At 42.7% G+C, this 27,511-nt stretch overlaps 1 protein-coding gene across 1 annotated transcript; it reads left to right on the forward strand.

Annotated features, from left to right (window-relative positions):
• Positions 1-4,863: 4,863 nt before the first annotated feature.
• Positions 4,864-25,966, forward strand: LOC146679511 (protein NLRC3-like). Its single transcript, XM_085450447.1, has 8 exons — positions 4,864-4,987; positions 6,337-6,415; positions 8,886-9,090; positions 9,242-11,066; positions 11,562-11,735; positions 21,630-21,803; positions 24,819-24,865; positions 25,014-25,966. Exons 1-8 carry the CDS (start codon positions 4,872-4,874, stop codon positions 25,559-25,561), a joined length of 3,168 nt encoding a protein of 1,055 aa, XP_085306573.1. The 5' UTR covers positions 4,864-4,871; the 3' UTR covers positions 25,562-25,966.
• The last annotated feature ends 1,545 nt before the right edge of the window (positions 25,967-27,511 follow it).

Here is a 27,511-nt window from a genome sequence, read left to right on the forward strand (position 1 = left end):
ATCTTTGAACCAGTTTATGTGTTAGGGGATCCTTTGCAGTTGTGACTGTTGCCTCTGTTTTTGTCCTTTGGTTCCTGGGAGCCTTTTACATTTCCATCAGCAACAAATATCTGAACAGGCTTTATTGTAGGAAATACAGGAGTAAATAGTTGTCATTATTTATTAGATGTTGTTAAAGATGATCAGATGCTTGTTTAGTTTAATGCTGTGGCTTCAGTCAGCATCACTGTGCTGTATAGTTTTATTTTTCTGATCCTTCTGTTAAAGTTGCTGAATAAAAGCTGGTTGGTCTGCACCTCACCGCTGCCTCGAGCCTCCTTCTTTAAAGCAGCAGAGGCTCTTCATTCAGGTATCACAGCTCGAGTTGTTCTGCAGGAGACCCAGAGTACTGTCCTTGGTCCATAATGACATTAATCCTCAAAAATAGTTCTGGCATAATAATTGTGCACACAGTGTAAAACTGAAGAAGCTTCTCAGATGAAATGTCTTCAAGAAACTTAAAAAAGTCCAGACACTTTTGTTTCTGAGCTTCTTAATTCAATTCAATTTTATTTATATAAATCACAACAGCAGTCGCCTCAAGGCGCTTTATATTGTACAATAGATCGCACAATTATAGATACAGAGAAAAACCCAACAATCATATGACCCCCTATGAGCAGCACTTTGGTGACAGTGGGAAGGAAAAACTTCCTTTTAACAGGAAGAAACCTCCAGCAGAACCAGGCTCAGGGAGGGGCGGGGCCATCTGCTGTGATTGGTTTGGGTGAGAGAAGGAAGACAGGATAAAGACATGCTGTGGAAGAGACACAGATGAACCGCTGAGTGTTGTCCCGTCGAGGTGGCTCTTCTATGTTGTGCATTTATGGCACCAAACCACAAATGCAAAGGAAGAAAGGGTCGAGGCTGATTGGTGTATGTGCCCATGAGTGTACACGGGTGTTTCTCTGTGTTAGTGACAGTCTGACAGAAGGCTGCATCCCTCAGCCTCATGTGGGCTGTGTAGCCCCTTTACCACTGCAGTGAGAGCTCAGACCTGTTTCTGGTGGGTGGTGGACTCCTCCAGGGCTTCCCCTGATTCCCCTTCTGCCACAGAAGACTGTGGCCTCAGAAACTCATATCTGCTTTTTGCAAATGAAGCGAACCTGTTGGCTTCATCAGCAGGGGCGGATCTAGAAGGGTGGCATGGGGTGGCAAGTGCCACCCTAAAATGATCCCTTGCCACCCCAAGTGCCACCCCAGTTTTGCATATGACAGTGTTGTTTATTAAAATAAGTTTAAGAGTTTGAGCGTAGTTACAGTCAGCAGTGAATATAAATGCTAGAACTGGATATATTCCATAGTGTCCCCCCCTCCACATTAACAAATGGTTCAGCCCATAGCAGGACGGCTTTTTTCTTGTTTTCAGTAGCAAGCGATGCTTATGATTGTGCCAGAGCACATTTTGAACAACACCATGGGAATTTCTGATTTTACACAGGTGGGTGGATGTTACACTGTGGAAATGAAGGAAGGTGAGTGCTATTTTAAATGGTTGTAGAAAATGAAAAAACAGCAGGTGTATTGGCTGCATTTTTAGATAAATAGTTGTATCTGTTTACAAAATGTACAATTTATATTTGCATTTCAAGTTATAAACATTTACCCAACACGTCTGTGGTTTTTTTACAGTAAAAAATACTGCTAGGATTTTAGGTTCTTTGTGTGATTTCAGATCAGTAATAGTTACATTAATAGTAATAGTAATACTAATGCAGTATGTCAGTGAAAAAACAACTAAATTCAGTTAAGCTGAAAAGATACCAAACAAAGCAAGAGGAGGAAAAAATAAAATGAAACAATCTGAGGGTGAAATACAAACGTAAACTCAAAGGAGTCACAAATGTCCGGTTGTGTTTCAGACCTCAGAGGGTGAATCCAACAAATCATGAAAAATGAGGTTTACATGTTTGTTCATGACAGTGCAGATTTCTGACATTTTGTGTCATTTAAGCTGCAACAATGTGACTGTTTTCTAACAAAAACAGTGAAACTTAAGTTAGACTTGTGTTTGTAAATGAAGCGCCCCATGTTGTGTAGCTTTCTGGAGTTTATACTTATTGGGCTACATATGTATTTAATATACAGGCTGTACAGTACATAACATCAAAACTCACATGTTTCATGTAACTAAAGTGTGTAATCATGTGGGTACAGACAATAATTAAGTTATAGACTATATTTATATGAAAAACATGCATACTTACTGCATTTGAATCATTTTAACCACATGTAACCACCTGCATATGTGTTTGGGGGAAAAGGCTTTGATTTTGCCACCCTAAGAAAATTTCTCTAGAGCCGCCCCTGACCATTTCACAGGATTTGCATTTAAAGATGCAACAAGACTAAAATGGTTAGGGTCAGGAGGTCAAAGGTCAGAGCTCCTGTGGGTCTGAGGGCGGCCTCACGCTGGAGAAGGATGAAGGAGTCTGACCTGAGCCAGTGTTTGACATGAACACATCAGCACTGCTGTCAGTGAGCCTAACGACAGCCGTTAGCATCATTTCAGTGTTTCAGTCATAAAAACACTTCCTGTCACTGTGGTGGTTACAGTGACATCATGCAGTTTGTGCTTTGACCTCCAGAGGGCGACAAATCAGCACAGACAGAGAGCTCCATTCAAACTTTGCTGCCATCAGGAATAATTCTTCAAATATAATCATCAGTGTTTGAGCAGTTATGATATCAGGGACAATCTAGACATGTGTGACAATACTGAACATGTCACATGACACACCTCAAACATCATGTGATCCACTCTCAGTCTGCACTTTCATTCATGACTTCAACAGGTTGAAATGAGCTTTGAAGAAACATCAGTTCAGTGCTGAAATATTTAAACGCTGCAGGAAGAACAACAACAAATTGATGACGGATGTTTGTGCTTCAAACAGGAAAACCAGCAGAAATAAATCACAGCCTGCCAGAGGTTTGGAGTTTCCGAGGTGCAACTGAACGCAGCACAGTGTTCCAATGCTCCTGATTGTCCTCAAACGTCTCTTTGGGTGTTTCCTTCCTGCTCAAAGTTTTCTTTCACTTCCTGAACTTCGTGGAGTGGAGCTTGTTGTTGGTGTGTGAAGAAACTGTAAGTTTGCTTTGTTTCCTCCTTTAACAGTTTGTCTTTAGGAACTTTACTGTTTGTTCAGCTCGTGTTTGATTTCTTCACACAACAAACTGTGTGTGTTTGTATTTCCGGTCTCTCCATTAAAGTCAGTGTGTAATGTTTCCTGGCTAACATCAGCTGTGTGCAGCTTAGTTCAGCACAAATCTGCCGCTCCATAGTTCACGGTAACGGACTCACAGCTGGACCAACGAGGCCGAGTGTGTCCGCCACTCTGAGCTACGTTCGTGTTTGTGTACTTGTAGTTTGTACTTTGAGTTCACTCAGAGCCCACAGAGGACGCAGCGTACGTGATGACGTCACATCCCTTTACCTCCTTTACTGTCACTGCGATTAATATTTACACACGAGACACCTGCAGAGCTCTGACGCTGAGCTAGCACACAGCATGCTAACGCTAAGCTAACGCTAAGCTAGCCACACAGCATGCTAACACTAAGCTAACGCTAAGCTAATGCTAAGCTAACACTAAGCTAGCCAAGAACCCAGAGTGAGGTTAAAGCTGAGTAAACACTGACCCCAGACCAGCACCGTGATAAAGTGAGCTGCTGCTGCTGAACTTGAACAGGTAACAAAGTGATGAGCAGTCAGGCTGCAGGTTTCTACCTGTTCATGCTTCTACAGTAGAATCACTTTGAAGTGTCTTTGTGCTGTTTCATCTTTGATTTGTGTTCATAAACACTCAGAGAAACATCACGTGACCTCATCAGGATCTGTGTTGGTGTGTGGGGCTGTACCTCAGCTTTATGTTGTTACATGCTCATTTGTTCATTTTAACATCAAAGTAATGTTATGAGGAGTAATGAAGTAACGTACTCCATTACTTTTAATTAAAGTGTTCTGTGTAATATGTGTAATAATGACTGTTTTGAGTAATGACCAACACTGATCACAACAAAGAGGAAATGCCTCCAACATGCACAAACATTTGAGCCACAACATGCAGTTAATGTGCACAAATGTCTTTGATATGCTGCTCAGTGATGGTGGTGACTGTCAGAGCAGAGCTACTGAGAATCAATAAGTAATATCAATGATGGGATCAGAATCACTAAATTCTTCTCATCCCTGTCAGTATCATACATGTGCTGTATAATGTGATAAATGTAGAGGTGCTGGCTGTTCTCTCACTCTGCTGTTTAGCTGTAAAGGACGCCTCCCTGCCTTTGTCTCATTCATGACCTTTAATAGTCTCTTCTAACATGCAGAGATCTGTATGATCTGTTTCATAGAGTCTAACCAGCCTGTACAGGTAACAACAACAGTCACTGCATCACTGACACACAAACGTCATCTCTGTCAATAACAACATTCATACATGGAATAAAAACACATCAGTGGATCATTGCTGGAGCTGATGTTTGTGCTCCTGGTGCAAAGGCTCTCAGTTTCCTCCTTGAAATAACATCAGTGGTGGGTCAGCGACATGCTTTCTTTCCCTCTCAGGTTTAAATATCTGGGACTCTCCACCGTTTGGTTTTAGAGCTGAAGAAGCTTCTCTGATGAAACGTCTTCCAGAAACTTAAAGACGTCTCTTTTCTCTCCAAGCTCCTTAGATCACATGACCTGGATGACTGAACCTACAGACATATTGACCTGGTTTCTATGTTACATGACAGGTCAGAGGTCAGCGACTGTAACTCAGTTCCTCCTGTTAATGTGAACTCACTGAGTGTTTGTGGTTTACCTCTCAGACTGACTGAAGGTGATGATGGAGGAAGAGGAGGACAGAGCAGAGTCTGCAGGGTCCAGCTGTCCGTCTGTGAGGAGTGACGGGTCCAAAGGTTATAATCCAAACTTCAGTGGTGAACCTGGAGCAACGAGGTCAGAGAGCTGAACTCACTGAGTAACAGAAATAATTCTGCACTGACATTATAATCAGTGTTGACTCTGGTTGATTGTCTGACTGTGTTTGTGAGCTGAGAGGAAATGAAAATGAGTTTGTAACAAAAATCAGTTTTGTCCAGTTTTCCTGTAAAAAGCTGAACTCTAATCTAAGAGGATGTTACTGACAGGAAACAGCTGCATTATCTGCAGTCTGTGTGATCACAGCTGCTTCAATCATGTTTGTGTCTGCAGAGGTCAGAGGTCACAGTCTGCAGGGTCCAGCTGTCCGTCTGTGAGGAGTGACTGGTCCAAACCTCTAAATCCACTCTTCAGTGGTGAACCTGGAGCAACGAGGTCAGAGAGCTGTGATGACTCCTTTACATGTTTGTGTTTCCTGGATAAATATGACCTGAAACATCCTCAGATTGTTACAAAGATTCATTAAAAAGAAAACAATGAAAGAGAAAAGATCCAAATGTTCGACTTGGTCATTTGCTGTTTGAGGACAGTGATGCTCATATCTGTGGGGAAAGTGTGACCTGAGTGGGTTCATGTTTGTCTTTAAAGAACAGAGCTGCTCTGATTCTCTTTGTGTCTGATCTGTTAAACAGTCTGAGAGGTCACACAGAGACCCAGCAGCTAAAGCCTGGATCATACTGGCTGCTGTTACTCCATCAGGACAACACTGAACCACAGTGGTGTGGATGTAGTGGATAAATCCCACCATACTGATGCTCAGAGTTAACCACAGGGAACAAAACCAGATGTTACCTTCAGATTGTGACCTTTGGAGTGGACGATGCAGATTTCAATAGAGAATAAATGTTGTTGTTTTTCAGCTGTGAAGAAAGAATCTAATTTTCTGAACTTAAGAATTTATGATGCTGGAAACAACATGGAGACTATAACACAACATTTCCACTGTGTTCATAGAATGAATGTAAAACTGTCAGACATTCATTAAATATGCAAAATGTCTACAGAAGCATCAGAGGGTCAGACGTGAAGCACTCAGTGATTTTGATCAAATGACTCATCAGTTATTGATCTGTACTACACTGATCTACCACGTTAGTAAAGCTGGTGTTCTGGTGGTGGAGGGAGACTCGGATCATGTTCTGGTTTTGGAGCAGTGATCTGCTGATGGTTCAGTTTGATGAGCTTCTTCAAAATCATCCCTGACATCACCACTGAAAGGACGTCCATGAAAACAGACTGAAAATTACTGATATGTTCACAATCTGAGAGTTTAAAACTTGACAGACTTGATTCAGATGAAGTTATTTGAGCAGAAACTCCTGGATCTTTATCCTGTGTTGATCTAATCCTTCATGGTTCCTCCACAGAGTGGAGCAGCAGAGCTCAGAGGTTCCCAGTGGTCAGTCTGCCCAGCAGCATCAAACACAGCTGGACTCCATATTTATGGTCTGTACATGTACAACAACTACTTTAATATTAATAATAATGCATTTATTTATAGGTCCCTTTCAGAACACCAAGGACTCTGTGGACTAAATGACCAAAAGAAACAAACTTTGAAATCAGACGGTGCAAATGTGATCACAGGGAAACGTTTTAAACATCGAGGCTTTAAACAGAAACCAAAGTGAAACAGTTTGTAGTCGAGATCAGTGGGAATGAAGCTGAATAACTGTTTCTTCAATATCTTTGAGCAATAAATGACAAATATGATGGAAATTAGCAGCATTAGCACTTACTAATGATGTGAGCTGACACTCGGCTGTATTGAGACGACCACATTAGGTGGTCCTCAACTGTAATGGAAACCAGTGGATCCAGTCCAGTCGTGGCGACCTGTGGTGAGTCGATCTGAGCAGCTACTAATGGAAACAGGGCCATAGATGTGTTTGTGCTTAATAACAGTGAATCACATGAGTTTTACATTACTGTTAAAATCTCATGTTGTTTGTTAAAGTGTGCAGTTCAGGGTGTGTTACTAAAACACTTTCCAAAGACCCAGCCCCCATAAAAAGCAGCCAAACAGCTTCTAAGAGTTACACACCCACACATATCTATCAGGTTAACTCTGGTCTAACACACTTGGATTTAGCTTGAAGAGTGTTCCTGTACGAGGACTGAAAATGATTTAAAAAGCAGCCAATGTCCAAAGAACAACTTTGACACACCTTCATAAACCTGCAGAGCACTTAAAAAAGAAAAACTAGCTGAAAGTCTGGCTGCTCTTATGAAAAGTACAGAGAAATTATGGGTCGCTCAACACTTGTGCACAATATAAGAGTTTAAATAAATCTAAAGAATAACTCAAAGTCCTACAATTATACTGATAAAGTCATCTACAGCTAACTATCCAAGTGGATTTGTTTAAGACAGCTCCATCTGCTGGTGGCCCTCTGCAGGTGCATGAAAGGGGCGTGTTTATAGTGAAAGTAGTAGAGGAAGTAAACCCCACGGGAAGGAGGAGGACTCTCAGCAGCTTCCAGCTCATATTCAGACATTTGACTTCTCACTGAAAGCAGCAAGTTTGAGTGTCTGTACCTTAGTTAGAAGAGATAACATGTCAGTAGTAATTAGAGTTGATTGAGCAATGCTGTCCTTGTAATGTAGTTTATGATTTTTATGGACAAGTCCAGTTTTTCTGTAGAGCCTCTCAAGTTGGTGACAGCAGCAGTGGAAGTTCACGTGTAAACCAGAGCAGCAAATCAGGTCCAAATGTGTTGTTCACAGTGAGTGGGATCATCATTGGCTGCTATGTTAACCTCCTGCAGCAGGATGTGTTTGGTCAGAGAATGGATAGATCACGAAGTCATTGTTGAGTTTAGGGAGACAGTAGACAGTTGGAGGAGGTTCAGCCAGTTGACACACAGTAGATAAAATAACTGAAGGCAGGAGCAGACACCTGTATGACTTTCCACCTCTCACATAGATTATTTCCCTGGGCAGTGCCACAGGGCTGGTAGATGTAAACAAAGCTGGAGGAGAGGATTTATTCATCTGAGAAAAGTCACAGAGTTGTGTCTTGATGCTCAATCATCCAGGTACGTAAATCCCAAAAAGCTTGATTCTGTTCATCTGGATGTTTTCAGTGGGAGAAACGTTTCATCATCATCAGGTGACTTCTTCAGTCTCAGCTGACTGCAGGTTTCAATCTCATAAACAGGACATTTGTATGACTGAAACCAGCCCACTGAAGGAACAATGGGCTGGGAGGTCAGTTCATTGATCATTGGTACGCATACTGTCAGGACCATTGATCAATGGTTGTTGATCAATGGTCATGAGTCCAGTTCACAGAGAGCTGGGGAATGGCTGCAATCACAGCATGTAAGATGGTGACAAATGTACCCTTAGGCCCCTCCTCCATTCAGAGATGGTCTTTCCTTTTCACATAAATGGCCTCCTTGACTCCGCCCTCAAACCAGCGTTCACATTTACTCAGGACCTTCTTGATGTGAAGTTCTTCTGCTTCGCTGGCTGCTGTGTCTGTGGGGATGGTGTTTGTTCTGTGTTGTAGTGTCCTGATGACGCCCAGTTTGTGCCCCAGTGGATGATGAGAGTCAAACCTTAAATACTGATCTGTATGTGTAAACAGAGTGAACCTTTAAGACCAGTTGTCTGTACGATCAACTCAGTCACCTGAAACATCTCCAAGTTTCTGGCTTTGATCATCAACCTGTTGGTAGTTCAGCTCTGAACACCAGTGAAATGTTTCTCCCACTGAAATCGCTGCATTCATATGAACAGCATCAACGTTTTGGGATCATGGAGTTGTGGACAAAGTCTCAGTTAATCAGATAAAGTCAAACCTATAATTGGTAAAGAGTTCGTGGATGATATGCCCCTTGATCGTAAAGAAGTGGATGTTGTGTGGACTAAAGTTCAGAGTGGTGGGTCATTCATAAATATTCTGTTCCAGCTGCTGGAGGACAACATCATCACTTTTGTGAAGAACGAGCTGAAGAAGATCCAGAAGGCTCTGAATCCAAATAAGCCCCAGTGCTTGGAGTTTCAGAGGGAGGATGATGAGCAGAGGAGCAGCAGCAGAGAGGCATTTGTGAAGATCACAGTGGACTTCCTGAGGAGAATGAAGCAGGAGGAGCTGGCTGACCATCTGCAGAGCAGTAAGAGGATTTATCTAAAGGTTTAAGCTGCTGGATAAATGAGACACTTGTGACACCAGTGTGTTCAGTCATTTCTCAGTGGGTCAGAAATTGTCATCAGCATTTTGTAAAATGTGATTGTTAAAGTTGTATTTTTATTATTATTATTCAGAACTTCCAGCTGCTGTTTGTCATCGTAAACTTAAGTCTAAGCTGAAGAAGAAGTTCCAGTGTGTGTTTGAGGGCATCGCTAAAGCAGGAAACCCAACCCTCCTGAATCAGATCTACACAGAGCTCTACATCACAGAGGGAGGGACTGCAGAGGTCAATGATGAACATGAGGTCAGACAGATTGAAACAGCATCCAGGAAACCAGACAGACCAGAAACAACCATCAGACAAGAAGACATCTTTAAAGCCTCACCTGGAAGAGACGAACCAATCAGAACAGTGCTGACAAAGGGAGTGGCTGGCATTGGGAAAACAGTCTTAACACAGAAATACAGCCTGGACTGGGCTGAAGACAAAGCCAACCAGGACATCCAGTTCATATTTCCATTCACTTTCAGAGAGCTGAATGTGCTGAAAGAGGAAAAGTTCAGCTTGGTGGGACTTGTTCATCACTTCTTTACTGAAACCAAAGAAGCAGGAATCTGCAGCTTTGAAGACTTCCAGGTTGTGTTCATCTTTGATGGTCTGGATGAGTGTCGACTTCCTCTGGACTTCCACAAAACTACAATCCTAACTGACCCTAGAAAGTCCACCTCAGTGGATGTGCTGCTGATAAACCTCATCAGGGGGAAACTGCTTCCCTCTGCTCGCCTCTGGATAACCACACGACCTGCAGCAGCCAATCAGATCCCTCCTGACTGTGTTGGCATGGTGACAGAGGTCAGAGGGTTCACTGACCCACAGAAGGAGGAGTACTTCAGGAAGAGGTTCAGAGATGAGGAGCAGGCCAGCAGGATCATCTCCCACATCAAGACATCACGAAGCCTCCACATCATGTGTCACATCCCAGTCTTCTGCTGGATCACTGCTACAGTTCTGGAGGATGTGCTGGAAACCAGAGAGGGAGGACAGCTGCCCAAGACCCTGACTGAGATGTACATCCACTTCCTGGTGGTTCAGGCCAAAGTGAAGAAGGTCAAGTATGATGGAGGAGCTGAGACAGATCCACACTGGAGTCCAGAGAGCAGGAAGATGATGGAGTCTCTGGGAAAACTGGCTTTTGATCAGCTGCAGAAAGGAAACCTGATCTTCTATGAATCAGACCTGACAGAGTGTGGCATCGATATCAGAGCAGCCTCAGTGTACTCAGGAGTGTTCACACAGATCTTTAAAGAGGAGAGAGGACTGTACCAGGACAAGGTGTTCTGCTTCATCCATCTGAGTGTTCAGGAGTTTCTGGCTGCTCTTCATGTCCATCTGACCTTCATCAACTCTGGACTCAATCTGCTGGAACAACAACAAACAAAGTCCATATGGTCTATATTGTTTTGGAAACAAAAACCTGAAAAAGAAGTAAAATCTGTAGAGAAACACTTCCACCACAGTGCTGTGGACAAGGCCTTAGAGAGTCCAAATGGACACCTGGACTTGTTCCTCCGCTTCCTCCTGGGTCTTTCACTGCAGACCAATCAGACTCTCCTACGAGGTCTGCTGACACAGACAGGAAGTAGCTCACACACCAATCAGGAAACAGTCCAGTACATCAAGGAGAAGCTCAGTGAGAATCTGTCTGCAGAGAAAAGCATCAATCTGATCCACTGTCTGAATGAACTGAATGATCGTTCTCTAGTGGAGGAGATCCAACAGTCCCTGAGATCAGGACGTCTCTCCACAGGTAAACTGTCTCCTGCTCAGTGCTCAGCTCTGACCTTCATCTTACTGTCATCAGAAGAAGATCTGGATGTGTTTGACCTGCAGAAATACTCTGCTTCAGAGGAGGCTCTTCTGAGGCTGCTGCCAGTGGTCAAAGCCTCCAACAAAGCTCTGTAAGTACATTTGTATTCATATGCTCGTTGACAAAAAGCAGGTGTGATCAACTAAAACCACTAACAAAATAACCCCCAAAACCACAGCTATGAGTGCTGGTGTCTGAAAAGTGTATACAACTGTTAAGTGATAATCAGTACTCACTTTGTTCAATACTGAATACCTGTCGGCATTTCTGAAATTTTTCTGGGTGTAACTGTCATCAAAGTTACACCCAGACCTGGCCTTGAGTTGTTATCTGAGTTTTAATCATGAACTCTTCTTAAACGATGACAAAATAAAGAAATTTGGCACGTTTTGTTGATACCAAAAGCCTATTGAACTATCCACTGTTCTTTTACTGCTCTGTTCTCTGTTCTCTCTCTGATTGTTTCCACATGTTGCTCGTTACTTTCTTGACAAAAAGAGAATGGAATATTGCTAAATGTTATGTAATCTCATTACACTTGATCAAAAGTAAGTTTTTTTTAAATTGTTTTTCTGTTATTTTTCAGACTGAGTCTCTGTAACCTGTCAGAGAGAAGTTGTGAAGCTCTGTCCTCAGGTCTCAGCTCTCAGTCCTCTAATCTGAGAGAGCTTGACCTAAGTAACAATAACCTGCAGGATTTAGGCGTGAAGTTTCTGTCTGAAGGACTGAAGAATCCACACTGCAAACTGGAAACTCTCAGGTGAGATCAAGCATTTTGTAATCAACTGACAGAATTAGCAAATTAATAATAAGGTAATCCTTTAATAAGAGGAGATATGGGGGTGTTCTGATGTGCAAAGTACTCTTATGTTGAAAGATTCTAAAACAAGAAGTAGTTCCTGGGAACTGCTTTCTGTTTTATTGCTGTCTAAGTAGAAACTTGCTGATGAAATTACTGATGAGTTTGCAGAGTTGAATCCACAGAACACAACACAAATATTCTTACACCCGACAATATGTACATAGTCATGGTGTTGGGTGCTGAAGATCATAATTAGAAATTTAATTATAAATTTCTTTAAATGCACATTCAGGTCTGTGACACTCATTCAGACCGTGAGCACTGGCTCTGTGCTACATACAGACATTTCTGCATCCTTGCCATTCAAAGGCACTTTGTTATATATAGTTTATATATGTAGTATTCAAAACTGAACTGTAAGCTTGGTGTTTTTAAAGGAAGCAATTTTAATTCAGTGTTTTCATTAGTCTTAATTTTATACATTTACTACCACTAAGAAGAGAACGGACATGACCTTAAGGCCTGGACAAGTTTGAAACCTTTTGTCCTTCACAATGGAAAATGGGTATCACTTTATCCAGCTTCTAATTTATAAATTCTGCACTCAGCTTTGCCGTCTCCAATATCACTGAAATTCAGCCAGATGCTGCTCATTTTATGCTTTCACTTTTTCCTGACGCGCTTGAATTTAAACCTGTGTCTGTGTGTACCAGGCCTGTACCACTAAGCTTGCTTTCTTCTGAACGTTTGCCCCCATCCCTTTCTTTAAATAGTGGCATGATCCCAGGCTGTCTCTTAATGTGATTGGCCACATGATGTGTCCATCAGAATAAAGTCCCAGCCCTGCTGCCATGGAATATCAGCAACCCTGAAAATTCTTTAATAACTGATATATGAAATTATCTCAGGGGCTGAATTTGGCCGACGGGCCATATGTTTGACACCCCTGGTTTAGACAGTTTAGCATTCTATGTTCTACTGAGTTAACTCCAAGCTGAGTAGCAAATCAGCTAACTGCAGCCACAAGCTGCGACTGGTTTTCTTTGTGGATGATGATGTATTCTCCCTTTACTAGGTTCACTCAGGTGTTCCACTCATGGTTGTTATTAACTTCCTGTTTTATTTTGGTAGTTTTCATCTCTGGTGTCAAAGGTTTAGTTTTACTTCCTCCCCTGACATTGTCTACATGAGTTTAAGCTGTACAAGGTTTTATTGCGTGTTTATTGATTTGACGCTTCTTTTTATTTAACTATTATTGTTGACTTCTAAACAATTGTTAAAAAGTATTTTCATTGAAATATCAAATAATTTATTACTTTATCAGCTAATTCATTATACTTCTCTAAATAAGGGTGATAGTGTGTGTGGGTTGTCTTCAGATACTCTGCTTCCTCCCACAGTCCAATGTGAATGAGGCCCAGCTGTAAAGTCACAGCAGTCACACTGTATGTGTCTCATTGTCACTGGAGTTTAGGCTCCATGCATCCAGCTGGTGCTGCAGAAAAAGTAGAAATGTTTCTGTTTGGTTCTAATCTGCTGCTGAGTCTCTTTTACAAAGATAGAACTGCAGCTAATCATGCTCATGTAGCCAGTTAGTAAAAACCCAAGTCACCGTCAGACTAGGGTTGCCAACTTCCTGGGACACCTCGTGGCCAGGGCCGGGCGACCCAGTTGTCTCCACCCTTCCAAGTGTGGTGAATTTTTTAGCTCTTTTTTGTGTGTGTGTGAAATTATTTTTTTAACCATTTGACTTGAAGTTGATTTAATGATGCATATTCTTTGTGATATGAACACATGGGAAACAAATGATCATTTAGCCATTTATTTGTAGCGCAAAATGACAACATTAACACAATAAAACAGGTCTCTTTCTTAAACAGAAGCCTGTCATGCTTAACTTTAAAGAATATAAGTTAATCTTTCTTTAAAAGAACTCTGTCCTGCTTAACTTAAAATTATATAAATTTATAGAAAACAATAGAAAGAAAAACATTCTTATAACTGTCCACATGAAGTGCATTTAGTGCAGCTGGCTTCAGTTGAGGTATTATTTCAGCTTTTCTAATGCTAATCAGCTGCTCGTGTTTGTAAACCTGCTTGTTCCCATGATTACGCATCTTAACTCATCATCATTATTAATCTATGTATTACTTTTATGTATTAGTCATCTATTCGTTGTAATCATCTATCCTTGCAGTTGTTTATTACACAAAATACATTATATTATCACACTTCTGGCCACATAGAGTTGATATTCACTGCACATGCCCACATTAACCTTAACCAGAGGGTTTAAAAACAACAACAATGTCTACATACCATATCTTCTGCTGCCATGGCCTGGTGAACAACAAATTGGTTAAGGGTTCCCTGAGCTTTCATGCCACTCATGTGCCCACCACTAGAAGCATGCTGCCAGTCCACCATGGCCTATGAAAAAAGTGCGACGGCACACAGTGCAGTGCGCTTTATAGGTGTTATCGCGCACTTTTTCCAGCGAGGTGTTTTCATTTTCCCATTCCTCCCTGCACTTATGCAGCCTTTTTTTTTCTTTCTCGGTGGGGTACAAACATTGCTGGTCGAAGGTGTACTGTCGTCCGAGACTTGCACCGCAGTGTCAGCGTTTGTTTCCCTGTTGGCCATGCTTCTTTTTGTGGTCATCTGTTGTCTTCTGGTATTTTCTCAGCGAGCGACCTTTCCTCTACCAATGAGATAAGTGGTAATCTGAATTGTCATACTCGTGCGTAAGGTCATTGGTCACAAAGCAGGAGAGGGGCTGGGAATTATGTTTTCAAACAAAGCGTTAATTCCATTAACATTTATAGACTACTTTTGATTCTCTCTGTATTACAGGACAAAGTGCGTCCCTTTGGAGCTCAATACGGGACGTGTACTTTTTATTTATTTATTTATTTATTTATTTTGCCTGTCCCGTTTGGCTCTTTTGCATCAGAATTGTTGTCTAAAGGCAAAGAAAGATGCCCAACGGATTTACTTTACCAAATTGACCATCCCAGCCTTGCCATAATGGTCCATTTGATTCACCTTTTATTGTTTATTTTATTTTCACTTGCTGAATACGGGACAGACTTGACTGGAGGAAAGAAGGGGAGAAAGAAAGAGGGAAAGAGAAACAGCTGAGAAGAGGGACGGGGGAGAAGGGCAAAAAACAAAAACCAACAGAATGGGCAGGAAAAAAAAATGCATATATCGATCACCTGGATCACCTGCTGAGAAAGAAAAAGGAAAACAAGCAGAAGAGAACAAGAGTAATAGAATAAACAACATCACAATGATATATGGGAATATGACAGTAAATACTAAATGTTAAACATTATTGTGCAGCACATAAGATCAACAGAACACAGTGTGCTTTGAGGTAGGAGCCAAAAAGGGTGTAGTTTGTGGGTGTGATCACCCGTGTGTACACCTGTGAGCATGGACGCGCTTGTTTTTTTAAAAGGTTCCTTCATGTAATGATCTGCTAGAGGGTGTGGGGGGGCCACAGCCCCGTCCTCCAGGGCATGAAGCAGGTGTAGAGGAGATCAAAACTCCAGACATCCAGAGGCCCCCAGAACACAAGAGACCAAGGAAGACCAACAGAGGGGCAGCCGCGCCACTGACGTGTACTTTTCTTTCTAAATACGGGACGATTCCGTTATTCAAGGGACGGTTGGCAACCCTACGTCAGACACAGCAGACATTTAGTGATGATCTCACTGTATGTGGTCTTTTAGCGCCTCCTAGTGGTGAATTTGTGGAGTGGTGTTAGTCTGGGTGAGGAGTGTAACTATTGAGTGACACAGACCGAGCCTGCATGCTGGTAGCACCTTAGCCACAGCTCGGGTGTGGAAAAGCTGAAAAAGAAGGTTTTCTAGTTTGTAACGAGGAAAAAACTGAGAGGACTGAGTTAAAGAGAGGCTGGAGAGTAACACAGAGCAGCAATGAAAGCTGTTCACACAGTTTAGACAGTTTAGCATCAAATGTTCTAGTGAGTTAGGTTAGCTCCATGCTAACGAACAAACCAGCTAACTAGCAAACCAGCTAAATGTAGCCACAAGCTGCGACTGCGGTTTTATAACGAGAGCATCAGACACTCAGACTGGTTTTCTTTGTGGATGATGATGTATTTTTATTCTAATCCTTCATGGTGATGCTGCCATTCACCCACTGCTCCTGGCAATGTTGCCAACTCCTCAGTAAGGAAAATTGCTATTGGCTGTCCTAAAAGTTGCTGGAAGGAGGTCAGTGTGAATGGACTGTTGTCATTGGTCTGAATGTGTCACTATAAACATGTGCTCTTCATTATTGTGTGTGTAGAACAACAAATAAAACCAAATCACAAAAAGCTTCAAGTCAAAAACACATTAAACTTTGAGGGTTTAAGCAAGGATGAGGAAGCAGACTCGGCCCCAAACAGCTGGATATATGGATGGTTACCACAGCAACCACAGCAGTGCGCTCTGAGTATATTTAGTTGTATAAAGGTGTTTGTGGTGTGTTGCAGCTGAAGCAGCCTCATGTATGTTGACACAGGGAGAAAATAGTGTGAGGACACTGTTCACAGCAGTCACAGCTCGCTGCCTTCAACAGTCTCTTCCTTCCTTGTTTAGATGTCACTGATATCACCGCTCTCACACTGACCACCTGTTGGAGCTAACATGCTAACATGGCTAACAGCAGGATCACTACATGTAGTCCTTAGTGATGGAAACTGGAACCATGAAGTCAGTGATGCTGGAATAAGCATCTCCACAGTGACACTAATGGTAACTATCATGACTCTTTGATGATATTCTGTGAAACACTGACAGAGAAAAGTGTTGGTCAAATCTGAACAAGTCTACTTAATATACACGACTGTCCATAATTTTGATGGACACATGTTTTGGAGAAACGCCCTCCCTCCTGCTGCTCAGTTCACTCCGCTGTTCCACTCATTTTTGTTCATTATAACCTGTTTTATTTTGGTAAGTATGGTCTCTGGTGTCAGACGTTGTCTGGATGAGTTTCAGCTGTGTCACATGACCCTCCTGTGTTGACCTCAGCTGTATAGATGGCTCTGTCCTTCCCTCAGTCTTTATGTCAGTGTCAGTTTCTCCTCCTCATGTGCTGCCGGCCTCTTTTAGATTCTCTTTAGTTTGTTCCTCGTGTCCTTTCATTCCTCAGTTTAAGACACCAAACTCATCAAAGGTTCAGTCTGCCTCCTGAAACACTCCCATTCATGACATGAGACCAATACAAGATGTCCTTGGCAGCACAAACACTGTTTTAAAAGCAGCGATGGGCAAAGCCAGGCTTCGTCAAACTGAAACACTGGAAGCATTTGTGCCATCTTGAAGATGCTGTTCTGTGAAACGGGGACACAGACGAGCCCAGCACAGTTCACAACACAACTACAGACACACAATACATCAGTTTAGTCAAACATAACAGACTGCTGTGTTTACTGTAATAGGCACACAGGTTTACAGCTGTTTGTTGGCCTCATGTTTTGCTCCCAGCCGTGAAGCTTTGGATGCGTTATGTTGACTTTGAGGTTTTCTGGGAGTTTGTGTCATCAGTTCTACACACTGTCAATCAAAGTTACAAGCTGGCGTGGCGTTAGCTTTGATTTGGAATCACTTTGAAAAAGATACATTTCCATGAAAAGATTAAATGTGTTTTCTTTCTTTATACAAAGTTTGTCCCATTTTCACAGGCTCATTCTGACCAATCAGAAGCCTCCATTTCACGCACATCTTTAAGTCGTCCTCAGCTGAACATCTTCTGAACCATTAAAAAACTTTCCTGAACTTTACCTTCTAACACTGGCCTGATGTTTCACTGTCAGTCTGGAGTTTGGCTCATAGTGAACCTGCACAAGTCCTGTTGGATTTGACAGACTCAAAAAGGAAAATAGAGCCTGGAATCAATGTGTTTTTCTAGCTTTCCTTTTTATAGGATCAGTATTTTCTGTATTTCTACACACAGTCTGTGAGTAACAGCTGACAGTGAGGATGATATCCCTGAATGCAGTACATCCTATTTTCTGTTGTAAGTAGAAAAAAGTAGAGCGCAGACAGAGCTGAAAACTGGGGCCCGTTCTTCGTACCTCGCTTACTACATCCAAGATCAAATGACACATCCAAGACCAAATCATCGCGCTAACCGTGAGCTCGCTATTCCGGTTCTCCGAACACACCTGTTGTTGACGATTAGTACAGCTGGATGAAGTAATGTGAGATCACTGGGTGGCCCAACAGGGGCTACGCGTCGATAGTAGAAACATTGATCGGCAACCCTTTGATTGGTCGGCGAAAATGTCGAAGGAGCGCGCTCGGTATTTTTCGGCAGCAGAGCAAGAACTCTTGAGTGAGGGATTTCAGGAGTTTCAGAGTTTAATTAAAATGCAAGGGAACACTGCAAAGGCTGCAAAAGCAAGGAGAGAGGGCTGGCAGAAAGTTGCTGACAAATCAAACTCGTAAGTAATTTAATAATAACAATAATAATGGATTGGATTTATATAGCGCTTTTCAAGGCACCCAAAGCGCTTTACAATGCCACTATTCATTCACTCTCACATTCACACACTGGTGGAGGCAGCTACGGTTGTAGCCACAGCTGCCCTGGGGCAGACTGACAGAAGCGAGGCTGCCATATCGCGCCATCGGCCCCTCTGGCCAACACCAGTAGGCGGTAGGGTAGATTTATCATTTCACACTATATTATCCAATATTATATTACATTATATTATATTATGTTATATTATAATATGTTATATTATATCCCCTTTCACATTAGAGCCACAACAGGACCCACTAGAACATGGGAACAGGTAAAAGTGAAATATAAGAATATTCTACAGAATGGTAATATTTATCACTTATATTGCTTTTAGTCTCTTGGAAAGAGACCCTGAAATAATCTGTTTGTTTGTTCATAACAGCAACCAAGAAAAGGGCAGAGCAAAAAAAGACAGGTGGTGGTCCTGCACCCCCTCGTCAACAAGTTGGTTAAGTGAATAATACCCTCACGGGAAAATCGATATCTCTCTATGAGCACACTGTCGCGCTGAGCTAAAGGATCCTGTCTGTCCCGCAATATACGCTGGATTCTGAGGACTCTCCTTATCAATCTTGCACCTTCCGCAATGGGTGGCTCGCGTATACGGACAGGACATGGCTGCGACAGACTTCCCAAATCCACCTTCGCTTTTATAGCCGTGGTCTCCCATCTTGATTACACAAAGTAATTTGCAATTACTACTCTGAAATATGAATTACATCTGTAATAATCACATACATGTAATAGAATGTTAATAGTACATTTCCCTTTTTTAGGAAATGACCTGTATGTATCTGTGTGACATCAATAAAAGGATCAAGTGCTGCATTATCTTTGGTTACATTGATGTTATTTATTTATGGTGAAACAGTGGTGGAATATCGCTGTTGCTTTCGTATAAATGAAGCGGACATACCTGCGTGGCCGCGATCTAATCCTGTTTACATAAAGTAAACCTGCTCCCGAGCAGGTTTACGCTTACGGATCTGTTGCTATGACAGCAAGTCCCGGATGAGCTTCGGGGAACCGAACGATCCAGGATCAAGCGAAATCGTCAACAATCAAATCCAGCTAACTTACTTAGCGAGGTACGAAGAACGGGCCCCTGGTGCCTGTTTGATTTAGTCCTTGAAGCAGTTTTTACTGTTTTTACTGAGATCTTCTAATGATGTTACAGACAGTGTGTGGCTCTCTCTCTGCTGATAGGACTGAATGTGTGTGGAATAAACTGAAGCAGTGATATAAAAGCATCATTCAGCCATTAAAAGGGTCAAAAAGACCAGTCAATGAAAAATGGGAATTCCCGAGACTGGCAATGCCTGGAAGCCGCAGGTATGCCACCTGTGGCAGCTGAGGTCACGTGATCTGAGTGTTTGAACCAGACGTTGGAGCAGCGTTTCCAAACATCTGCACTTCAGAAGCTCCAAAGTGTGGAAACGTCACTGTGGAGCATCTCATCCCTATCTAAGAGATTTTCTTGCCTCTGCAAAGCGAAGCTTGCAAACAGCACCATAGTTTGTCAATCCCAACCAATCAGAGCGCTTCTTATGTCACGTCACATGACTCGTGTGTTTTCCTCTTTGCTTAGCACCCAAAGAACTAAAGAAAGGCTAAAAGGACATTCAGCCAATCAAATCCCTCCTAGGAACAGGAAGTCTAGAGAGGAAATGGAGCAGAGAAGGAGAATCACCAGTTTAAATGTCTGAGTTTTAAACTGGTGACCCTCTAAAGAGGCTTTTATTGACTCTTTCTGTTTTCTTTACAGCTTTTTTCACCATTTAAACTGTTTAATATCAGATTTAGAAATAACTTTTGGACAGTTTTTCTACATTTGCACTAAAATGAGACATAAATAATGACTTTCTGACTTTACGTTGGACTAATCTAACGACTCAGCCTGGCTATGTTGGACTGGGTGTGGAAGCAGCTCCCAGTTTGAGTTCAGGAGACAGACGCCCTCTCTACTTTGAAGATCAGCTTCAAACTTTCCTTTTTGATAAAGCTTATAGTTCGAGCTGGATCAGGTGACCCTGAACCATCCCTTAGTTATGCTGCTATAGGCTCAGGCTGTTGGTGGACTTCCCATGATGCTCTGCTTTCTTCTCCCCTCTTTTCACTCCTGATGCTTTTATATGTCACTACTACGTGTCCTTAACTTTTGTCTCTCTGTTTTGTTCTTGTCTCTCTGAGCTCATCTCTTCTCTTTCCCCTCACCCTGCAACCAGTCATGGTAGATGCTCCTCCTGGAGCCTGTTTTCACTGGGAGGATCTTTGTGTCAAAGGGAGTTCTTCTTCCCACCATCACCAAGTGCTGCTCACAGTGGATTGTGTCGCGAAATCTATCAATGTAGAGCAGTGAGACAAACCACGGAGGCCCCAGAGAAGTGCAATCAAACGATGAGTTTATTAACACACAGGAGAAAACATCAGCCTATGTCTTCTGACAAAAATACATGTTGTGGACACTTACAAAGCAGTGGGGTACACGCCCCCCCTTGGCGTCAATAAAAATAGTCAGAGTAAAATATGTTCCAGACATTAGTCACAGTTAATGGTACATCTTGTACATCTTTAATGGCTATAAACAGACACAGAACTTCTCTTTTCTGTAACACCTTCCATACAAGGTAATAAACTTCAAGCCCTCAGGGTCTCTGGGGCTAATTATTGACTCTGGTCATCTGTTGCCAAGTAGAGTAAATATAGTGAGACACCAAATGAGTTAAGGCCTCAGGCCTGACACATTCCTAGATTATGTGTTATATGTATTGTAAGCATCCATGCAATCATCCTGTTCTAGTTTCCCTCAGCATGGATCACCTGGACAGTCACGCCAGTGAAGCTTAAGACCCTTAATGAACCGAACATCAACTCGACATAAGCACAAATATGCAATGTGTATGAAATACTTCTGAGCGTACTTGTAATAAAAGTTAACATAATGGAAGGATCCTCAAATGAACATGTTCAATAGACAACTTTAATGCAATATCAATACTGTGAGAAATATTATTAGATGGAATAATGCTGTAAAGAACATTATTAATGCAGTTATAATGATGCAGATTATATGGCAGCAATAAAAGAATTTCTGTATCTCCACAATTGTCTGATGGTTGGGGCTTTCTCTCTAATATTGGAGGCTGTTACCTTACACTGTTAAACAGCTTCAGATGACTGTTGTTGTCCGTTGGGTATTGTCACTTATAAATAAAGTTACATTGAATGGATGTAAATGGATAGATGTTATTGTGACAAAGAGAAAACGATTGTTGACAGATTGATTGTTGTTTTGTGTGTCTGCAGTCTGTCAGGCTGTCTGATCACAGAGGAAGGCTGTACTTCTCTGGCCTCAGCTCTGAGCTCCAACCCCTCCCATCTGAGAGAGCTGGACCTGAGCTACAATCATCCAGGTCCCTCAGGAATTAAGCTGCTGTCGGCTGGACTGAAGGATCCAGGCTGGAGACTGGACACTCTCAGGTATGGAGAGAATGTCTGATAGAGGAGGAAGAGCTGGAAACATTTCCTGTGTCTTTCACTCACTTCCTGTTTGTTTCCTGCAGATGACACATGAACAATCACACATGCAGGAATATTTTCAGGGACAGACACACTAGTCTAGCTGGATAGTACATGGATATTTATGTAGGGGTCTCCAAGGAGTCTGGTTGCAGGAACATTTAGGTCACAGGTGTACCTGATATAGATACCAGTGTACCTAATAAAGTGTCAGCTAACATTTGGAAATGGAAGCTAAAATAATGACAAACTCTACATTCACAGCTGAATTCACAATAAATTTGTTCTCAAGTGCACATTTTTCTGTTATTGTTCTCAAACAACAGAATGAGAATGAAATATTGATTCTAACAGGGCCCATAAACTTTACTAACTAAACATTACTGTGAGCAGCTCCTCCATCACTTCAAAACTGTCATCAACACCACGGACATACATTGGGAGCTGGGCAGTGTCGGTGATGTCTGTGGTCTCATCAAGAGCGACTGAGTATACACTGAAACATTTGGCTTTCTCACACAGTTGGTCATAAATGTCACTTGACAGGTCAGAAATGCGATCTGCTGCGGTGTTGGCAGAAAGGCTGATGTTGCTAAACTGACCTTTCTTTCCCGGACAGACTATATTTGCAGCCTGCAATATGCACTTTTAGACAAATGCACCTTCTGTGAATGGCTTCCCTGCTTTAGCAATCATCTCACTAACCACGTGGCTCCGACTGCTGCATTATTCTCTTTGGTTGCTTTCTTGGAGAAATCTTGCTGCCTCAGTAGATCTGTTTTAAGACTGGCAACCCGGTTCGCTCTCTCGTCTCCCTGGTATTTTGCATCCAGCTCAGCATGTCTAGTTGTGTAATGACGTTTCAAATTGTATTCCTTGTGCAGCGCAACTTTCTCTGTGCAAATAAGACAGGTCGGGGTGCCCCTGTGCTCAACAAAGAAATATTGCATTTCCCACTTTTCCTGAAATTGTCGGTGCTCATCACCAACCTTTCTCTTCACCGCAGGCTTTGAAAAAGACATGTTTGGGGCTATGTGACATTTATAATTCTACTTGGTGTCACTGTCGCATTGAAGTTTCAATCAAGGGTTTAGCCGACGGACGGGGAACGTCTCAACGCGTAGAGAACGTCATTTCTGCTTCTTTTTCTTGCAACCGTAGCACGGCGATCGGCAGATAAGAAGCCGGTAGCAGTCTCCTTTGTTTCTACGCTCGATGTTCATGTCTTTCATGACGACACGAACACCGTGGCGTTTGCAGATGGTAGAAAGTGCAGGGATAGCGAGCGCAAAAAAGGCGACTGCTCACGGCGCCGGGCTGTTGTTACAGGAGAAAGAAGCGGAAATGACACCGTGACATATAACAAATAACATCAGCTGTTTCTGATGTTAGTTGTTTTGACTGCTTTTACATTATATTGAAATATATGTAATGTTCATGTTTGCTGCAATGCAAACGCAGTGATGCAAATAAAAACATCGAGCCACAAATGACGGTGCGACCCTATAATTAGTCCGGGTTACCGGGGACTGTTGTTGCCGATGAACAGGTGTCGCTATGTGACTGCAGACTAAATTGGGCTGCATTGAGTTCATGACTTTTCTTTTATCCCGCCGCCTACGCATCACTGTGAGAGTTAATATGAGATCTCTCTCTGTGGAAAAATAACTTTAAATCCCACTGACGTGTGTATAAATCTATATACGTATAATGTCCCGCTGGGCAGCAACTTAAAAAAACAACTTTTTTTGAAGTGTTGTGAACGCAGCGCGCTGGGGCGAATGTCGGCGTTTGCCCAATAGAAAGGAGGAAGCCAGCCAGGCACAGAAAGAAAGAAACACTCCAGGGCAACGCTGCTGGAACTTTGACTCATTGAGAAATGTTTCCCTGCTTGCATCAAGCCCGGCTGGTGTCCCCTGAGATCCATATCCCACCCTGATTGGTGGGTTAATTCAGCTCCGCCCACAACACTGTAAAGTGTCATACATTATCAAACTAACATTACATTTTCATATTAAGGTGGGGCCAAAAACTATCGTCCTGCGGGCCGCAATTGGCCCGCGGGCCGCGAGTTTGAGACCCCTGGTGTAGGAGGACACCTACTCTGTGTCTGGTTAAGTATAAGAGCCCTTTGTTAGGGGGCCGCTGGACTCTTAGCACCAGCTTTGGGGTCACAGGGTCACATCTGGAACACAGACACACACACACACACACACACACACACACACACACACACACACACACTATGCACAGACTGGTACTCTTTGTTCATACCTGTGTAAGACGTCATAATGAACTTGTGCATATTCATGTAAGCTCAATAAAGAGCAGTGTTACGAGGGAGCAGACGAGAGCGACTGAGGTCAAGTGAAGGAACGGCGCTGTCACAGTTCTCTCCCTCATCAATTGTCTGGTTCCAGCGGTGGGTCTGTGCTAGACGACCCATCACCAGCTTTTTCCACTGGTTACCAGTACGTGGTAGAATCCACTTCCAGATCTGGTTGTCTTTAAATCTGTGAATGGATTGGCTCCATCTTATCTCTCTTTAACAAAAGAATCCAAGTGGAGCCCTCAGGTCTGCAGATAAGCAGCTTCTGACCAGAACTAGACGTAAAAACAGAGGTGAGCTTTATCGATGGCTGCAGCCAAACTCTGGAACAGTCGCCCTTCACATCAGGTCGTCACCAACACTGGACATTTTTAAAAGCCGGTTGGAAACACATTTGTACTCTGTAGCTTTCAATCCTGACCAGTCTTTATAGTCATTACTGTGTATGTTTCCTATTTTCTCTCTACTCTGTGCAGCACTTTGGCTCAAGCTGTTTTTAAATGTGCTGATAAATAAATGTAGATTTCTTTGAATAAAACAGTGGAGCCGAGCTTTGAGCTCAGTGTGTAACAGTGTGTGTGTGAGAGCCATGTAATGTCCATGTGTGCATGCTGACTGTGCTGCTCTGACCCCCCTCCTCCTTTCAGGGTGGAGCCTGCTGGAGTCCGATGGTTGAGACCAGGTCTGAGGAAGTGTAAGTGTGTTTTTAATGGGATTCATGAAAACAAAGCAGCACACATTCAACCATCTTCATCATGTCAGGAGTCATCATCAAAGTGTCAATCAATGAACAGATGATGGATCAATAACTGCAGCTGGATTGTGTTTGTTCTCTCCATCAGATTCCTGTCAACTCACAATCGACACAAACACAGTGAACACAAACCTCCAACTGTCTGACAACAACAGGAAGGTGACACGTGTGAAGGAGGTTCAGTCATATCCTGATCATCCAGACAGATTTGATGTTTTTCTTCAGCTGCTGTGTAGAAATGGTCTGACTGGTCGCTGTTACTGGGAGGTCGAGTGGAGAGGAGGCGTTTATATATCAGTGAGTTACAGAAGCATCAGAAGGAAAGGAGGCAGTGCTGACTGTTGGTTTGGATGGAATGATCAGTCCTGGAGTCTGAGCTGCTCTGATGATGGTCCTCGTTATGTCTGTCACAATAACAGAGAAACACCCATCATCTCCTCCTCCTCCTTCTCCTCCTTCTCCTCTGTCTCTAACAGAGCAGCAGTGTATGTGGACTGTCCTGCTGGCACTCTGTCCTTCTACAGAGTCTCCTCTGACACTCTGATCCACCTCCACACCTTCAACACCACATTCACTCAAACTCTTTATCCTGGGTTTTGGTTCTGGTTTCCTGGTTCCTCAGTGTCCCTGTGCTGAGTGGAGTGTAAAGAGTGTCTCCTGTTACAGAAACACTCTGACTGTTGAACAGATAGTTCAGTCTGTACATGTCTGTCTCTTTCACTCACAAACACGTTTTCAGATTCATGGATTCAGTCAGTTGATGTTTGAAACTCTTCTAAATGATTCCTTGTAAACTTCTTCCTCTTCAGTCACAAACAAACAGGAAGTGATGTCACATGTGTTCCTGTCCACACAGCAGAATGAGTCTATTGCTGACAGTGATGTACAAACAGAGTGAGCATTTCTGAGGCCCAAAATAAACTGAGTAGTTCACTGAATGAACAATGGACTGTGAGCTCAGTTCCTTCATCATTAGTATGGATTATATATGTATATGTATTATATTAGTATCATATATATCAGGTGCTGCTGCTTTCAGTCATTGTGCAAATGTGCTGTTTGTAAGCTTGTAAAGCTGCAGTCAGCTGAGACTGAAGAAGTCACCTGATCAGTGAGCAAACGTTTCTGAAAACGTCCAGATGAACAGAATCAACCTTTTGGGATCAGCCAGCAATGCAGCATCATTGTTGTTCAGCTTCAGAGGTTTGCAGGAATGAACTGATGACCAGAAACAGCTGCAAAGTCCAAGAAAATACCAGCTGGAGTTCAGCTGCATTTGAAGAAGTCAAAGAAAAGTAAGGATGGCAAAGGGCGACGTTTTCTTCCAAAGAGCTGCAAACATGGTCGACGCCTCATTAGAAGAATCATCTGGACATTTGTGAGGAACTCTAACCAAGAAAGCAACGTCACACAGATCCAACAGACAGTTTCCATGACTGCAAGTGTTGAGTGGAAAAATGCTACATTGCATTATTGCATCCTCTCACCACAGGAGGCGCTGTTGGCACCACTGATTGCTGATCAGCTGTTCTCTGATGATCTGATTGATACTGTGAATAACGGGACTCACTGAACTCTGTGACACAGTGAAGATTACAGAGTTTAACTTCACCCTTTAAGACTGACCACAGAACCAAGTCCGCCAGAGCTTTTGTTATATTTTTACATGCTGTGGAGCCATTTGTGGGAGCATTTCAAGTTGCTATACATCAATACAACTGTTATAGCCCTAATTTTAATAATATGTCTGCATTAAGTCCATAGTAACTACATAAACTGCAAAAAAAACCTCTGCTCATCCATCTCTGTGAGTATCAGGATACATTTGGTTCATAATACACAGAAAAATCAGAGTTATTACCTGTAATAAATGTGAAAGATTCCTGCAGTGATAACCAGGCAGGACTGAAACACATCCAAGCTGTCACCACGGTAACAGCACCGCCCATCCACAGGTGAGGGGAGGAGCAAAAAGAGGGACTTTGACCATTTTATACTAAAAACACTCAACTAATGTTTCTAATATGAAACAAATAAGCCCACATTAATGTGAGCGTTTATTAAATAATAATAATGATGATTTCCTCCTGATCTCATTTCCACAGCAGAGAAAACTGTGGTGTATATTGAGGTGGAGGGTGTGGTCTGTGGCTCAGGTGTAGAGTGAGGGTGGGGTGCACCACAGCAGCATGCTGGGACTGCTGAGGGTGGAGGAGGGAGTGATGATGACATCAGAGCTGCAGCACAGAGACCAGTGAACACACAGTCTGTTCATCTTTGCATAGATACAATATACAGCACAATATTGAATGACAGACACGCTGTGGGAGCTTCCACAGATACACTGACGTCAGCATCCAGAGTCCTCCTGCTGCTCCCCCCTCAGAGCCCCGTGATCAGCACCAACACATTCAGTTAGATGACAGAGTCCAGCTGCAGCTAGAATCAGCTCCCCTCTGTGAACAACAGCACAGCGTCAGTGTTTCACACTCAGTGAAAGGAGGAAACAGCAGAAGAACACCATGTGTGCTACGTTTCCCAGGACACACTACAAACTGCACAAATACAGAGCAGCACGTGGAAGGA

The sequence above is a fragment of the Copadichromis virginalis genome, unplaced genomic scaffold, assembly GCF_057382275.1.
Source record: "Copadichromis virginalis isolate Kocher_CV1m ecotype Utaka unplaced genomic scaffold, C_Virginalis_male_GT1.1 unmapped_scaffold_1, whole genome shotgun sequence".
Classification (NCBI taxonomy): Eukaryota; Metazoa; Chordata; class Actinopteri; order Cichliformes; family Cichlidae; genus Copadichromis; species Copadichromis virginalis.

Coding starts and splice junctions, on each gene's coding strand:
- LOC146679511 (XM_085450447.1), top strand. CDS start 4,872: ATGATGGAGGAAGAGGAGGACAGAGCAGAGTCTGCAGGGTCCAGCTGT. Junction 6,416..8,885: donor AGCTGGACTCCATATTTATG/GTCTGTACATGT, acceptor ATTCTGTTCCAG/CTGCTGGAGGACAACATCAT. Junction 21,804..24,818: donor TGGAGACTGGACACTCTCAG/GTATGGAGAGAA, acceptor TCCTCCTTTCAG/GGTGGAGCCTGCTGGAGTCC.